The sequence below is a fragment of the Ambystoma mexicanum genome, chromosome 9 (assembly GCF_040938575.1).
Source record: "Ambystoma mexicanum isolate Mex_15411 chromosome 9, UKY_AmexF1_1, whole genome shotgun sequence".
NCBI classification, from domain to species: Eukaryota; Metazoa; Chordata; class Amphibia; order Caudata; family Ambystomatidae; genus Ambystoma; species Ambystoma mexicanum.
This window is the reverse complement of record NC_090931.1, coordinates 1,537,677,464-1,537,695,053: the sequence shown is the minus strand read 5'-3', so window position 1 is coordinate 1,537,695,053 and position 17,590 is coordinate 1,537,677,464. Positions and strand designations below refer to the sequence as shown.

The 17,590-nt window shown below is 49.9% G+C and overlaps 1 protein-coding gene across 4 annotated transcripts in view; it reads right to left on the bottom strand.

The window, feature by feature from the left end:
• The window catches only part of LOC138489469 (zinc finger protein 436-like), a 246,579-nt gene that overhangs the window by 127,243 nt on the left and 101,746 nt on the right, over positions 1-17,590 (bottom strand). For 2 of the 4 annotated variants that reach the window (XM_069617200.1, XM_069617201.1), the window contains exon 5: positions 8,389-8,517. The exons of the other annotated variants lie outside the window; for them this stretch is intronic. In XM_069617200.1, coding sequence (XP_069473301.1) covers positions 8,389-8,517 — 129 coding nt within the window. The remainder of the gene's footprint in view (positions 1-8,388; positions 8,518-17,590) is intronic. 4 annotated transcript variants of the gene reach the window in all.

Sequence of the window (17,590 nt, the reverse complement as noted above, 5' to 3'; positions counted from 1 at the left end):
GCAATAAGAAGACAAGACCATCTGAGAGGCTGTATAGTCTACGCACAGCTCAAAAGCCAGGTACCCCACAGAGGAGTGAGAACAGTGCCAGACTGAGATAGGCTGAAGAGCCAGAAGGCCCACGCCGGGCCAAGAGATACAATAATGCAGGAGAGACGAAAACACCCTAGACTGGTGAACAAGAAACTGATTCTAAACACAAAGCCAGAACCTATTGTTTGACACAAGTAGCCTATTTACAGGACCAGTTACTCTAATTCAGAAACATACTCTTTCAACTGACAGGGACATTTGTGTGGGGGTCTGGAGTACCCTATCCCAGAATGACAGAAAGAATATAGGACTTATTTTGAACTGTACCAGCAGGCTGAGGACTGAAAGAGAACCAAAGACACATGTGTTGCAGTCAAGAACTAGCCAGCACAAGTCAAGAAAAGGGAGCGGGGGAAAGTAATTATTTTCCTAGATCAAGTATATGTTTCCGTTGTTATTAGTGGTAGATCCAGATGGACGACTGCGTTTTGGGAAGACATCCAGAAGAACACTAGCTTGTTATTATTTTCAAGCTTGGGGAAAATCATTACCATAATGCAAGTGATAGGCATAGGCAAGACATTATTTCCTTTAATAAAACGTCTACGTTTGAACCATGTCTTCTTGTCCGTCTCCTATATCTGACTCGCCACAGCATCTAGAAGGATTTCATCCGTGACTTTTGCATTCAGCAAAATACTAAGGCTTCAACATCAGCAGCCTGTCCATCTAGAAACACGTAGCCAAGAAGGCCCACACGGCCCGGCTCCAAAACTCCACGCTTTCCAAAACAAACCCAAACCCGTCATAGGAATTCCAGATTGTAGTGTAGGCCCTTGTGGTCTCGCACATCGTTAGGAGAAATGCCCTCCTGACCGGGCGTCCCATCGCTTACTTGGCTCCCCTAAAAGCAGTCCACCATGCTGCAGCACACCGTATTAAGGATGCACAGAAATGCGTCAGAATTACTGCTGTCCTACACAAACTAGGTTGTCTTCCTCTCCAGACCAGGAGACTGCATGTATCATCTACAAAGCAGACAAGAGTACTACACCAGTGTACCTGATGGCTAAGTTCTACATATCTGTGGCACACGCTCCTCGCACAGCAATTGACCAACAAGCTTGAATCATAACTCATCAACAAAGCGAGGACCTGGGGGGCGTGGCCAGCAGCCATCCGATGAGGACGTGAGCCCGCGCTGCTCCCGCGCCACTGGCCTCATCCTGTTAAATCCTGCTAAAATATATATCCGAGCTGAACCCTGAAATACTCCAGCGGTGTGTGAGACTCTCCTGCACCGAATCGCGGTGCTCCGACGCAAATCCGTACAAGGAATCGCCGTCCAGATCAAGTGGAAGTTGCAGGAACCGTGACAAGTGTTGGGCCCAAGATGGCCGCCATGACTGCGAGCGCGCACTAACTGTCGACCGCTGACCGGCGCACGCTCCACCGGGCCCTGCAGTCAACATCCTAACCGCAGCGGCGGGGCGCTACTGTGGTCGCAGGACCAGCCCACCTGGCGAGAACCCAATCGAACCGGGGCCTGAAGAGGGCCCGGGGCGAGAAACCCGGCGTGTCAGTGTTGGCGCGGAGGAAGACGCACGGCGTACCGGCTGGTGATCCGACTAGCGCGCCCCTGCAACGGAGACGTGGTCCCGCTGATCGAGGCCTGATACAACCGGCGATGTGGTAAGGAGAGGGGAAGGTGGGATAGAGAGTGCTGGTGAACCGCCTTCCCTCCCCCCACAGGCAAAGGGCCTCCAGACGAAGCCGCGATCCCCACCTGCGCCTGCTGTGGCCGCTACCAGGAGATAGAACCACAGAACTGCTGAAAGTGGGGCTAACAGATATTGTTTGGTCAAGGGAATGGTTATGCCAGCATAAATATCCGCCGGTCGCAGCGGGCCCAGCACCACCATTAGTGCCTACCCCCAGCACCGGCCGGCACCAGCACACTGCAACAGTACCACGCCAAACTGAAATGGGTAAGGAGAAGCCCAGGAAAACATCCACACAGAGCAGGATCGAGCAGTATGCAGCGACGCCAGCACCCCGCTCACCAGAGAGGCCACCACCGGTCGACCCGGACCATGTGGATAATATTTCCTTAAAAGATATCATGAGTGCCATCACCAACTCCAGGACCTCGATGGAAAAAAAGATGGACAGCATCGGTGCAGACGTGTCCCTGCTACGCCATGATCTGAAAAAGCTGACCTCCCGTACGGGAGAGGCAGAGGCGCGAATCTCTGAAACCGAGGATGGCCTGCGAGGCGTAAACAGGCAAGTGGCGAGTATGCTAGCACGGATAAAGACCCTGGAGGCAAGAGTGGACGATAGCGAGGGTAGATCCCGGCGCAATAATCGGCCTGCCTGAAAAAGCCGAAGGGGAATGCATGGAACTTTTCCTTGAGGACTGGTTGACGAATATTTATGACGGAGAGGCATTCTCTAAATTCTTCTCCATCGAGCGGGCCCATCGCATCCCAACTGGCAAAGTGATACCAGCATCTACACCACGCACAGTAATTGCCAGGTTTCTGAACTATAGGGACAGAGACACGGAACTCCAACTGGCAAGATCGAAGGGCACGGTCACATTCAACGGATCCAAAATAGCCTTCTTCCCCGATTTCACCAAAGAAGTTCAGAAAGCACGACAGTCATTTGACCGGCTTAAGAAACGTCTACAATCAGTGGGTGTCAAATATGGACTGCTCTTCCCGGCCCAACTCAAGATATTCCATGGGGGCACGACTGTGCACTTCACCGACCCTAGAGAGGCGTGGAACTGGGCCGAACAGCACATAGAAGGGGACTGGAACACGGAGGGGAGAAGGAGAGATAGACGCAATAGTCCTCGCCCAGAACGCCCGCCAGAGCAGGGCCAACAGCAACGTCCACAACCAGGAAGCCCGCTGCGGGGAGAAATATGAACTGGGAGCAGTTTTGGGCAGAAAGCCGAAGCTACTGAGCCTAGGAGCACCACAAAATCTCTCACCCCCCACGCCGACCAACGCACGGAATACAACCAGGCCAGTGGCCGAACAGCCACCCGCCCCACGAGCAAAGACTAAAACCAAGGAAGTCCGCGACAGCATCACGGACAGTTGTGTAAGCTAAGAAGTTCATATGCCACCGAGAGTGGCTTAGTTAAGGTTTACTTGTTCTGTTTAAATTTCGGGCGACAGATACTCCAGGTTGGGTGGGAGTATAGGGAGGGGGGTTAGGTAACACTAGCGGGGCAGTAGATGCCTTCAGGGGAACGAGAGATGGAGCAGGGGGGAGGGGGGATTTCTTACCCTTGTTATGGGTTTGGTTTTCATTTTTGTTCATGTATGGTCCGACAACACTAAATACTCACTCCTACAAACCTGCGTCTCACGGCGAAACAATAGTTTGTGGATCTTCCCGGAATCCTACACATACTGCTCAACAGCAACCCACCCCCCAACCAGATGACGAATGATAGATTTGATACGAAATCATTACGTCTCCTGACTTGGAATGTCAATGGGCTGGGTAGTGGGATAAAACGCAGACTTGTCACCCAAGCATTAAACAGGCAAGCACCGGATGTGGCGTTGCTCACAGAAACACACCTAGCGGGCACCACATGCAACTTATTTAAACGTGGTAACATCGTATAGCACTGCACTCGGGTTTTACTTCAGGCTCCAGAGGGGTCCTCATACTGATCCATAAGAAGCTGCCGCTGACACTGTCCAGTGTGTCACAGGACACGGGAGGCAGATTCGTGCATATGACAGGAACCCTATGGAATCGAACCATAACAATACTAGCTGTGTATGCACCACCCGCGCTGTTGCCAAATCTCATAGAAGAAATAACCCCCCTAACAGTACAAGATTCCTCAGATACACTAATCCTTGGTGGAGACTTTAACGATGTTATGAACCTGGGTATGGATCGTACACACCTAAGGGGCAGGAATCCTGACACGTACACTAGGCTAGCCACCTTCATATCAGCACTGGGACTGAGGGATGTATGGCACGACCTTCACCCCGAGGGGCAAGAATACTCTTTCCACTCAGGCGCCCATGCTTCCCTCTCTAGACTGGACTATTTTTTCGTCCCAGCCACAGAGGTGCATAGAGTACGTAGTGCCACACTACTTACATGCGGCATCTCTGACCACTCGCCCCTACTAATAGAACTGTCAACGTCAAGGCCTATTCCTCCACCTTCATGGCGCCTTAACAACTATTACTTAGGTTTCCCGGAGCTTGTAGAGCGTATTCAAGAAACCACAACCAATTACTTTGAACTGAACGCTGGGTCAATTGATGACCCAAGCCTGCTGTGGGAGGCGTACAAGCCGGAATTGCGGGGAGAGATTATCTCCTGGACAACGGCGCACAAAAAGGCTCAAATGCAAAAAGTAAATGAGGCTGAAGAACAGGTGGGACGTGCAGAACGCGCACATCTGGCGCGAGACCTGCCTGAAACGAACCGAGCACTGGTCCTTGCCCAAAAAAAAATGCACAATGTAGCCCTAGACAACGCTAAACAGGCGCACACCTCGATGCGAGCCAGACTGTATGAGACTGGAGATAAGGCGGGTAAATTGTTAGCCTGGCTGGAGCGCAGGGATGAAGGGCACAAACAGGTCAGGATGATCACACCCGACAATTCGGAACCACTGTGGACAGATCAGGCTATCGCGGAGGGCTTTGCAGCCTACTACGCAACGCTCTATGGGTCACCGGAAGCCCCCACTAACCTCTCCGTGTTGAACGGGATCACCCTTCCCAGCCTAACGGACACACAGAGAGATCTCCTGGAGGCAACCATTACTGAAGAGGAACTAGGGGTGGCCATGTTACAACTACATCCCGGGAAAACACCGGGGCCGAACGGCTTCCCGGTGGAGACATGGAAAAGGATAGAACCAAGTGCGATACTTCTGCATCTCCTGCAGATGTTCACACATTCGAGGGAGCAAGGACAGCTTCCCCCAGACCTAAGAAAAGCAACTATAATAGTGATCCCCAAGCCAGATAAGCCACCAGAGAAATGTAGTTCGTACAGGCAGATTTCGTTAATCAACACCGAGACCAAAATCCTGGCGAAAGCATTAGCAAATCGCCTGCAGAAAGTTATCCTGTCACTTATACACCCAGACCAGTGTGGCTTTATGCCCCAGAGGTCTACGCGTATGAACATACACAGACTGCACGCTGCACTCGAAAAATCCTCCCTATTGCGGGGTCCCCTGGCGCTTCTAGCAATAGATTTTGAGAAAGCTTTCGATTCGGTGCACTGGCCAGCACTGTGGGAAATAATGCGTCGAATGGGCTTTGGTGACCAATTCTTGGGATGGGTGCAGCTGCTATACAAGTCCCCAGAGGCCGTGACCAGAGTAAATGGGTGGCTCTCGCAGCCGTTCAAACTGGGCAAGGGGACACGACAGGGGTGCCCCTTGTCTGCAATGCTTTTTGCGCTTGCCATGGAGCCGTTGGCGATTCTATTACGAGAATCACAAACGTGGAAGGGCTTCCAGTGGACAGAAGACTGGGAGGATAAGGTCTCACTGTATCTAGCAGACCCCACAACCTCTTGTCCTGCAGTGATATGCTTACTGAAGGAATATGAATCCTTTAGTGGATTGAAGGTAAACTGGTCGAAGTCCACACTATTCCCACTGAGAGAGACGGGTAGCGTAGAGATACAGAACTGCCCCTTTCGTATAGAAGTTGACCAGTTTCGCTACCTGGGGGTTCAGATAACGACGAATCTAAACGAGTACGTAGAAAATAACCTCCACCCAATCATAAACCGTTTTGCAGAGGACGTCAAACACTGGAACGCCCTGCCGCTGACCCTACTGGGGAGAGCAGCACTATTTAAGATGATGGCACTACCTAGATTCCTGTACATACTCCAAAACGCCCCGTTACACATCCCCAGACGGGAGTTTCATAGAATCGACAGAATCCTCCGGAAACTCCTGTGGAACAATGGACACCCGAGAATGGCGCTCCACATCCTGCAGCGCTCCATTTGGGAGGGAGGAATAGGATTGCCGCGTATACAGACGTACTATTGGGCGAGTCAGATGGCAGTGATAAATGACCTATTACACGGCAACCCCTCGCTACCCCACATTAAAACTGATACTCTAGATGGAGCAAGCATAACCCCACTAGAGTCCCTATACCAGAAAACTAAAAGCAACGCCACCAAAACAATGGCTACTCACCGGGCATTAATCTGGGCAGAGGCGCATAAGCACATAAACTGGGAGGGGAAAACCACACCGGTACAGCCACTGTGGGTAAATAAACACATCCCTGAGCTGGACAGGCTCCCAAAATGGCGAAACTGGGTAACTGCGGGAATAACAAAAGTGGGAGATGTGATTCGGGACGGGGGAATTGTGACATTCGAGAGGTTGGTGGAGGAGTTTAACCTCCCTGTCACTGACCGATACCGGCATATGCAATTAAGTCATGCTCTACAGCGGTACTTGCCTGACCTATGAGACATGGCAGACTGCACCCCCATAGAGAGGAACCTGGTACTAGATAGTATAGACGCCAAAATCACCTCAGTGATGTACAATGTTCTCACCTCGTTCGCCACACCGGAGCTATCGAGTCTAAAATCTAAATGGGAAAGGGATGTGGGAGAAATACTGCCTAAAGACTGGATAACAATCCTAATGTACCCGAGGGAAACAGCCATTTCGGCCAGATTACGCCTTGTCCAGCTCAAAATACTGCATAGAGTCTACTACCCACGAGTTGCATTGTACAGATGGGGTAAAACCACAGACCCGAATTGCCTGCGCTGCCACCAGGAAGAGGGCACCTTTTTCCACATCATATGGGACCGTCCACGCATCACGCTATACTGGCAACACTGCTGCGACACACTTAGTAAGGTACTGGGTCGGGCTGTGCCCAGAGATCCGAAATTGATGTTGCTGGGTGTCGAGGAAGAGGGTGAGATGTCTCGCACCGACAAGCTACTGTTTGCAACCACCACGGCACTGATCAAGCGCAACATTGCCAAGCTATGGGGCTCGAATGTAACCCCTGTGCATGCACAATGGTTAGATGATGTAGAAGCATGCATTGCGATGGAGCGAAGAGTATATGCGGCCAGATGATGCCCTGGGAAAGCGGGGAAAATATGGGAAAAGTGGGAGAACACACAATAAAACTATTGTATGACATAGGCCGGTGGCCAGTATGTAATGGCAAAGCAAGAGTGCACAAGTACTTGTTAACATATCCTCAAGTTGTTGAAAGACGGACCATATTTTCTCTTATGATGTTATTGTAGGTTGGACCCCCTCAGGGTCACTGTTCTTTTTGTGTATTATGTAATAAAATCAATAAAATTGTTTGATCAAAAAAAACAAAGCGAGGACCTGCAAACAATCCTTCACTTGTCACACATCCAACCTCTGGAAATTGACCCGGTATTGACTAGGAAGGCCCCCACACATTTCTTAAAATGTTGCTTTATCAACAACACAAGACCATGGACTAATCCCAATGAACACACAGGCCGCAACCCACAGGACTAAAGATGCCCGTCCAAACACTGGCTACCCAAACCTTGTACAGAGCTCCGCTGCACTCGAGCTAGGTCAGCATTTTAAACAATAAAACTAAATTCAAGAAACAATCGCACTGCCATCTGCCCGTCACACCATAGCAACACCAGCAAATGAAACCACCAGCAGAAGCCCTGAACCAAAACAACCCAGGCCTGGCAAAATGAACATGACCCAGCCACCAACGCATAGGCAAATCCTGAATTTAGTACATGTACTTAGCAGACGAGAGATAAGAGTAACCTAAAACAAATAACGCATCAGATACAATGTAGGAGGCAACCACGGACAACTTAATAGGCCTTACAGGGATATAGCCCACTACCTGTCCCGCGACAACCCTATAGCCACAATCAATAAGATAGTTGAACAGAAATGAGCCCATGCCTCTGGAGTTTATAAAAACAGTCCCAGCAGAGGATCAGTTCCAAGCCTCCGCTGGTCACATCGATCCCCCGGCTGCACAACTGACTCAGAGGATGGAGATCAAGTCACCTGCATCCTCTGTGGAAGCGAGGAAATGAGTCTTGCTCTCATGCACATCTCTCCACTTAGCCAGGTGAAGCCCTCCATCTGAACAACCGGCTCAGAGGGTGGGCATGAAGTTGTCTGCATTTTCCATGTCAGTGATGAAATGAGTCTTGCTCTCATGCACAGCTCTCCACTTATCCAGGTGAAGCATTGAATGTTTAACCCGCTTGGCTCACTCTTTCTTTTTGTTTTCCAGGAATGATTTCCAGGGCACAGCACAGATACCATACCTCCTACTTCTACTGGGCTGAGGAAGGCTCTTTTTCTTCCGCAGGCTTCTGTCTCTGGAGGGTGGATCCCGTGTAGGTTTTCAAATCTCTTTACGCTGGATGACTCTTTGGAATTGGTAATCATGTCACCTGTTGTAGGAAGTAAATATCCATGATTTTCATCCTCTGGATAGAAGACATACATTACTTACCGTAAAAGCATTTCTGATGATTGTATCTGCTTAGATTCACATGCTGTGCATATATTCCGACATCCAGTGGTAACCGCAGAGTATTGCATCTTGTCTTTCGAGAATCGAAAGGGGACGTCAACATCGGCGTGCCTGTAACACTAACTCTGCGTGATGTGTAGTGTATCCAAAATCTCTCACGCGTCGAGGTCCCCCCGATTGTATTTCTTCTGCCGTGAGGTAGCCTTGTGACTATCGTGAGTGAGTACATAAAGAGATAAAGTAGTAAGGCGTCTATGTTCCTTCCATCCGAGCGGGGAAGAAGGGTGGGCGCATGTGAATCTAAGCAGATACAATCATCAGAAATGCTTTTACGGTAAGTAATGCATGTCTTCTGATGCTTGTTAATCTGCTTAGAATCACATGCTGTGCATAGACTAGCGAGCAGTACCCGGAGTTGGAGGTGGGTTGTGTGAAGGAACAGTAGTGAAAAGATGTCTTAGTACTGCTTGTCCCACCTGAGAATCAGACCTAGAGTGAGTGTCTAGGCAATAGTGTTTTGTAAAGGTGTGCACAGAACTCAAGGTTGCCGCTTTGCAAATGGACTCAAGCGGAACATTTGCAATGAATGCTATGGATGCCCCAGTGCCCTGTGTAGAATGTGCTCTAGGCTTGAAGGGCAGTTCTCTCTTAGCAAGAGTGTAACAGTGCGATGCATTTGACAATCCACCTTGAGATTGCTGATTTAGAGACAGGATCCTCTTCTCTACCAGCTGCCACTGAAACGAAAAATTGGCTCGTCTTTCTCAGTGGTTTAAATCTGTCCAGGTAAAACATGACTGCCCTGCGCACATCCAATGTGTGTAGGCTTCTTTCGGCCATGTTAGTAGGGTTCTGGAAGAAAGTAGGCAGTTCTATTGATTGGTTCATATGGAACTTGGAGATAAATTTAGGCGCAAAACGAGAACGAGTGCACAGAACCACCGTATCTTTGTGAACTGTTACAAAGGGGTCTAGAACTGAGAGCGCTTGTAGTTCACTGACTCTCCTAATGGAAGTAATGGCTATTAAAAAGGCAGTTTTGTAGGTGACAGACTTGCATTATGCATAGGCTCGAAAGGAGACCCCATAAATCTAGTCAACACCACGTTTAGGTCCCATCCAGGAGCTGGGTTAGAAAAGGGAGGGTGAATTATTTTTACTCCCTCCATGAAAGCCTTAATAACTGGTATTTTCCACCACAACACCTTCTGTTGTGATGTAGTGTAGGCTGAAAGAGCAGCTAAGTGAACTTTTAGCGAGTTAAAGACTAGGCCTGAGTCAAGTAAATGAGTCAGGTACAAAACGATGTGTTGGAGAGCAGTCAATGGGGTTGATGCTCTTAGAGTTGCACCAGATAACAAAACGTTTCCACTTCCTGGAATAGCAATATCGTGTGTTAGGTTTTCTTGCCTCCCTGAGTATGTCCATACATCTCTGAGTGAGTTGCAGGTACCTGAACTCTATGACCTCAGGAGCCAGGCCGCTATGTTCAATGTTTGCGGGCATGGGTGAAGCGTCTCCCCTCTGTCTTGCGACAACATGTTGTACGGGCAGGGTAGTTTTAGTGGTGGGGAGAGGGACATTTCCATTAGATGAGCAAACCAGGGTTGGCAGGCCAACAATGGAGCCACCAATATCATTGTGACTGGTTCCTGGTGCATCTTGGTCACTATCTTGTTGAGTGGGGGAGTCGGGGGAAAAGCATAAACAAATACCTCGAGGCGTAGTCTTGACATTGAGCGTTCTCCAGAGTTCCGAACAAGTCGATCTCTGGAAAGCCCCATTCTGCAAAAACGTTGGAGACAATTGGCCTCCTTACGAGCATGGCGGTAGCCGTGCCTGTATGGCAGGCACGGCTACCGCCATGCTCGCTACCGGCACCGCCTCCCGCGATTGGGCAATAACCGGCCCATTACGAGATGAATGGGCCGGTAATTGCCCATTCGCGGGTGGCAGTATTGCCGGACTCCCGATCCCCATTCTGCCGCATAGGGCCGAATGGGGGTGGGGAGCATGGCTGTACCGGCACTGTTGATAACGGTGCGGTGCAATTACGAGTTATGCTCGCGGGTGCCGCACAGCCCGCCAGGGAAGGCTGTCAGAAACCAGCAAGCAGAACTCTTAATGCGGTGGGACGGTCACTGCCAGGGTCATAATGAGGCCCAATGTCTTTGTCTAATCGTCATTCGTACTCCATGGGTAGTGGGGAATCTCTGCTGAGTATGTCTGCCAGAAGATTGAGTTCCCCTGGATCATGTTGTGATAACAGGAACATGTGTTTGAGAGCCCACTTCCAAATGTTCTGGGACAGTTTGGATAGCCCTGGAGAGTGAGTGCCCCCCTGTCTGTTCAGATAATACATGGCTGTGGTGCTGTCAGTGAGGATCAGGACGTCTTCCCCTGCAGTTGTGTCTGAAAAGCTTTCAGTGCTTTGAAAACTGCTAACAGTTCCAACAGGTTTATGTAGTTGGAAGCTACGTCTGGAAACCAAACTCTGTGCGCCGTCTGTTGAAGCAGGTGAGCTCCCCACCCTGTGAGAGATGCGTCTGTAGTTAGAGTGGCCTCCAATGTGGGGGTGGTGAAGGATTTCCCCTTCAAGAGTTTCTCCTTCGACCACCACTCTAGCGAGAGAACAAGGGCTGGCGAGACAACCACTAGATCGTCCCATTGTCCGCTGACCTGACACCACTGGCTGTTGAGCCACTCCTGCATTGGACGCATGCACAAGCACGCGTGAGGAACCAAATAAATGCATGACGCCATAATTCCTAACAGTCGCATAGCCTTGCGTACCATCACCTCTCGCTGGCTACATATTGAGGGATATGAAACAGCATGTTTTGGACCCTCTCATTGGAGGGGAAGACAAGGCCGTCCTTTGATTGAATTAGAGCCCCTAGGAACTGCTTGACTTGACTGGGGTCTAAGCTGGACTTCTTCTCATTGATGGAGAATCCCAGGCTGAATAAGAGGTCTATCATCTTTTGGGTATTTGACAGGCATGTTTCGTAGGAATCCCCTGTTATGAGCCAGTCGTCAAGGTAAGGATAAACTGGGATAGACAAACTGCACAGGTGTGATGCTGCCACTGCCAGTACATTTGTAAATACCCTTGGTGCCGAGGCTATGCCGAAGTGTAGTACCTTGAACTGATAGTGCTGGCCTTGAATCATGAAGCTGAGGTATTTTCTGTGCGCTGGCAACATTAAAATATTAAAGTATTCATCTTTCATGTCCAATGTTGCCATGTAATCCCCCTGTGTGAGCAGGAGAATTACTTCCTGCAGAGTGTGCATGCAACATTTTTGGGGCTTGACAAATTTGTTCGCTGTGTGAAAATCTAGTACATGGCGCATAGTGAGATCTTTTTTGGGTACAAGGAAGTACACTGAATAAATACTCTGGTTTACCTGTAGAAGAGACACGACTTCTATGGCGCCCTTTTCTGCAGGGTCTCGACTTCTTGTAGCAGGATGCGCAGATGTTCTGGCGTCAGGCGTCTTGCTCGTGAAGGTTTGAATTGGGGGGACTGGCGGAATTCTATACAGTACCCGAGGGCAACGGTCTTGAGTACCCACTGTCTGTAGTTAACCCCTGCCATGCTTGAAGAAATTATATTAGCCGGCCCCCGACCGGGGAGGCAAGTTGAGGAGACCCGGATCTGCATGTCATTTTTGGCATGAGGCCGGGGAGCCTCGAAGGGTAGAATTCCAGCTCCTTTCTTTACCACGACGTTGGCCTCTTGAGGGATACAGAGTGGTGTAAGTGTTGGCTCCTTGGGTAGAGGACCAATTATTTCCTGAGTTGAATTGGTTCTGAGGGAAACGTTGACCATGAAACCGTTAAGACCCGCTCCCCCTCCTCGGAAAAGGCCTCTGTGTGATCTGATCCAGGGTCTTCAGGGTGTCATGCTCCTCCTTAGCTGTTTCGAGCGCTTTCCCAACCACTTTCCCAAATAAATTAGTCTCCTCCACCGGTTTATTTATTAATGAGGCTTGAGTCTCTAGTTTAAAACCAGAGTTGCGTAACCATGCGTGCCTCTTCATGAGGGTACCTTGGGCCAAGGATCTGCCAGCTGTCTCTGCCGCATCCAAAGTATTTTTAAGGATACTCCGATTAACCTGCCTGCCTTCTGCCACCATAGAGAGCAGGCAAGCTCTCAGCGGTTCAGGGACTTCTTGAAGGCCCTTCTGTAGCATGGACCATTGTGCATCGGCATAGCTGGCCAACAAGTTTGTATTATTTGCAATGCGAGTGGAAATGGCTGCAGCCGCCGTGACCCTTTTCCCTAGAGCATATAGCCTCTTACACTCCTTGTCAGGGGGTCCCTCCCCAGTTGATAGAGGAACTGTTGTTGTTACTACCAGCGAGTCTGGTGTAGCATGGCCCCTGTTGTAAAGGGGCTCACAGGGGGAAGGTCGAAACTATTTTTCTACCCTAGGATTTACTGCTCTAGTTAGGGCAGGCGTCAATAAAGAAGCGGCCAACTGCTTTTTGATTGAATTTAACAGAGGAATCGCTTGGCTGGCCGGTGGTTTTTCTTTTAGGATGCCCTCCACAAAAATCAGCTTCTGGAACAGCTTCCTGGGTAGCAATGTGGAAATGTTCCGCTGCTTTCCTTAATATGGCATTGAACGCCATTTGCTCGTCAACCGTGGAGGCTTGTCGAGTGGATGTTGTTGGGGGAGGGCGGAGGGAGTCCAAGCACAAGGCATCAGGTTCTGGTGTTGGATTAGGTGACTGCCAAGGCTGAGGATCAACCAGGTCGGGTTGTCTTCCCAACCCTCTGTGGAGTCCAAATGAACATCATCAGTGTAAGCAAAAGGATATTCATCTTGATTGTATAGGCCCACAGGAACCTCCTCCTCAGCGAGGTCATAAATATACTCTTCTTCTTGAGAAGGGTCAAACACCTTTTGTAGTTTGGCCACAGGGAGAGGGGGATTCCCCTCCCTAGGCCTTTTGGGCGTGGATTTCTGAGACAGTTCTACAAATCTCTCTAACCTCTCCATACATCCCTCAAACTTCTCCCTGGTCCAAATAGATGAACCAGAAGGGTCCACGAGTGGAAACGGCTCTCATAATGGATCTTCCGTCACAGAACGTTGAGATTTCCACTCTAACGTCGTTGAAATCCCTCCGGTGCCTTCCGAAAAATCCTTTCGGGGGACTGCCGGTTGAAGCAGTTTGTCCTTAGGCCGCTCCGTGGATTCCGATGAATCGTTTGGCCCATCTCTGGATTTCGATGAGTCCTTGGGTTTGTCCTTGGGTTTCGACGAATCCTTGGCCCGTAGCTTCTGACTATCTGCCGAAATAATCCTAGCGAGGCTTTCGGTAATCACCTCAGAGTCGGGAAGTTGTGTAGTTCTGGCCTTCGGTTGAGCGGTTACTTTCGGCGGAACCGGGGCCTTCGACTGTGGACGCCTTCTTCCGATGCGTCGCGACAGACTCCTGAATATTGGGGGCAGCACCATTCAGTTTAGAGGGCCCAGTCGCAAGGCGCACCTGCGGTTGCGGGAGGGCTGCCGATCCTGACGGTCAGCGGGCACGGGCGAAATTTCCGGTGTGCCCGTTGGCGCTATGGACAGCTTTTGATTGTTTCGTCAAAGGTGTCCCTGGGGTTGTGTTCTTAGTGTGTGAAGAGTGTGCATCTTTGTCGCCGGGGTGTACAGTCTACATAGCAGGACCTGAGCCTTGCCTAGCGGTGCCGGGGACAGACGCCGTGGAGCGGGAATGCTCCGCCGAGAGGTCAATCACCTCTGAATCGGAGGCCTGTTCGTCACCCAGCCCCTCGTCACAATCGGCGGTTGTGGCAGCCGGAGAACTAGACTTGGCCTGCGACATTCCGTAGGCCGCCCACCGCTTAACACGGCGCTCCTTCAGTGTCTTCGAATGCAGGAGCTTGCAAGCCGCACAAACCGTCTTGTCGTGATTAAGGGACAGACACTGATTACAATTACACTGTTTATCCTTCCAGGGAAATTTGGCCTTACAAGAAGGACAAAGCCTAAATGGAGTGCTCTTCACAGCTGAGGAAATATATAGTGACAAAATGACCCAGGGAACAAAGAGAGAGGAAAGGTAAAGGCATTCTTGGAAAAGGAAATGTCCACCCCGACCCCACTCTCCCTACTGTGTAGGCCGGCCAGAAGGCCCGGCCACGTGGGCGGCAGCGCCGACTGGAACACTGTCCGTCGAAGATCCGTGGAACCGGCTTTGGCGGAAATTTGGAAACAGCCATCGATGGAAGTGACAGTAGGATAATATTAAATAACTTAATATGTGACCAAAGGTCGAAGGATAACAATAGCAATGTCTCTGGACGAGCTCTGCATAAGGCGACCAGTATGCTGGGTGGAAAGAATTAATCTGCGGGACCTCGACGCGTGAGGGATTTTGGGTACACTACACGTCATGTAGGGATAGTGTTACAGGCACGCCCATGTCGACGTCCCCTTTCGATTCTCGAAAGACAAGATGCAATACTCTGCGGTTACCACTGGATGTCAGACTATATGCACAGCATGTTGTTCTAAGCAGATTAACAAGCATCAGAAATAAACTTACGATTTTAGCCCCGTGTAACACTTGATCCTTAGAACTACTTCCTCTGCTGTTCTGACTGAATATTTGGAATGTTAATAAAAGTATAAACTGGGCCAAACATAGGTTGTGTCACTGTATCTCTATACACTCTTCCACTGACCCCACTCTCGGCCTGGTTGTCAGAGTTTTTTCTCTCTCTGTTACATGCTATGTCTCACTACTTCTTTCTCTTGCTCTCACCACCTTCACTCCCTCAATACCTCCTACCATTTATCTGTACATGCCTCCCTCTTTTCTCTCTACTTCTCTACATCCCCCCACCCTAGCCTCGAATTGTTTCCTCCTCCCCCTGTCTCCACTACGTCCTTCTGTCCATATTTTTTTACAAGCTTGAAAAACGATATATATAACAATCTAACACCACGGGGTTGTTAGCGCAGAACAAAAGGTAGTAAAAATCAAAACAAATTACCAGGTCAAGGACGACCATGGTGCCAGAAAGAATAAAAAATAAAGGAATATAAATGAACAAAATGATACAGCAGCAGTTAAAAGAGATTAGCAATAATATAACGGAGAAGCTCAACCATCAGAGGTTTAGGATTTCACATACAGATAACCGGTCTAGAAGCAGCCTGCTCGCCCCCGGCAGAACACTGAAGAAGTATTGTGCAGCTACAGACTGCCCTGACTTGCTCTTTGCCTATTGTGTCAAAGACTCCTATTTGTCGCCCCAGAGGGAGCCACTGGCTGTGATGCAGCACGTGGAGGTGGTACATGGCGCTTCAGAGTCCTCCCTCGTGCAGTTTTAGGGTGCAGCAAATACACAGACCAGGAGAAAGCCCTCATACCAGTGCAAGGGAAAGGTATAGCATGGGGCAGGCAGGAGAGCACACCACACAGCATTGCATTCAGGGGATGTGTTGTCATCCCCAGGGTAGCCACACCAAGGAAAAGCAGTGCCAGGGAAGGGCTCATGACCATCATTTCAGTGCCACTCGCGGCTCATGGCACAGGAGTGACTCGCCAGCTGCATACACTGGGTGCCCAAGCCCCGGCATGGGGAACAAATCTAAACCAAATTGGACTCTGGTGGTAGCAGCAGGGTACAGGTAGAACAAGTGGCCGCGCTCAGTGAATGGATGCTAGAAACATGGAAAACAAACTCACTAGGGTGCAGGAAATCTGCCGCCATTACAGGTTCCTGATCCCAATATAGCGTACATACCTTTCCTAATCCTGCACCGCAGTACCCAGGGCATGGGCTAGCCACAATAAGGGAAGCACAAGCCCACCTTATTACAAGTGGAAAAGACATATGGAAGGATTGAACAATTGCGAAATTGCTCCTAGAGCCCACGTATAAAACGAGGCGCCATCCTCCTGATGTTCAGGGTGTTAGGACAGCATTACAGAGGCAGAGCAGTGTGTTGCAGTGAGAAGAGAAAGAAAAGGTGTATCAGGGAGTCTGAACCTGCATTAGGCAAGACACATAAGCCACTAAGTTAGGAAGACATGTAAGGGTGAAGGAGAAGGCTACCTTCATAGGCCTAGTACGAAACTGGACCCGAAGGCTGGCAGGAGCCAAGCTTTGCTAAGAGAAGCTGCAGACTAGCCAAATAAGTTAGAAACCTGTGAGAACGCAAGTAGCAAGAGGAACACAACCCTATACAGAAGTTCCTAGATAATTCCTAACCAAATGCACAAAGGCAAACCCCTAAAGCAAGAGGGGCAGCTGCAAGTCCTGGTAGCAGTTTCCTAAGCCATCCCAACCCAGGAGACAACAGGACATTGGGCGCATCGGAACAGACAAAGGCAAAGACCCTGTGATAGCAAATGTTTGGGAAGCACACGGTCCTTTGTTTGGACACCGCAGGAAAATGAGGTAGAATAGGGAGTGGACTGAGGAACTGAGGTGCTTTTAGGATAGGCCCGAGGTTTTGATGCCTGGTGGTGGTCCTGTGAGAAACCTGAAAGTGTCTCACCTGCTAGCCCCCAGAGATCTGTCATCCAGGTGGCCAGGACACAGCCATCGCTGTTGGATCCAGTTTCTGGGAGTGGACCAGTGGGGGAGGATCACCTGGATGAGGGGTCTTCGGGGAGTGGAAGTGGGACACCGAAGTGTGAGACACGGTACCCTCTCCCTATAACACCTTTTCCCCATCCTACCCTGTAGGGTATTTAGAAGCTCTACTCCCCCAACCCCTTTTCCGACAAAAATACTTTTACACCGTGAAAGACAATGGACTAAAACCAGAGCCGTTTAACTGATATGTCCCAACAAAAGGGTCAGGCAGAGTCAGGCAATTGACAATAACTACACACACCCGAGAGCCCTTTCCCTTCCCCACAGGGATTAAAGGCAGAGCACGAGAGCACACTTTGAGCAAGGCCAAACAAACGAGGAAGCAGCTATTCCAGGACGGCGTTCAAACAGAGGAGAA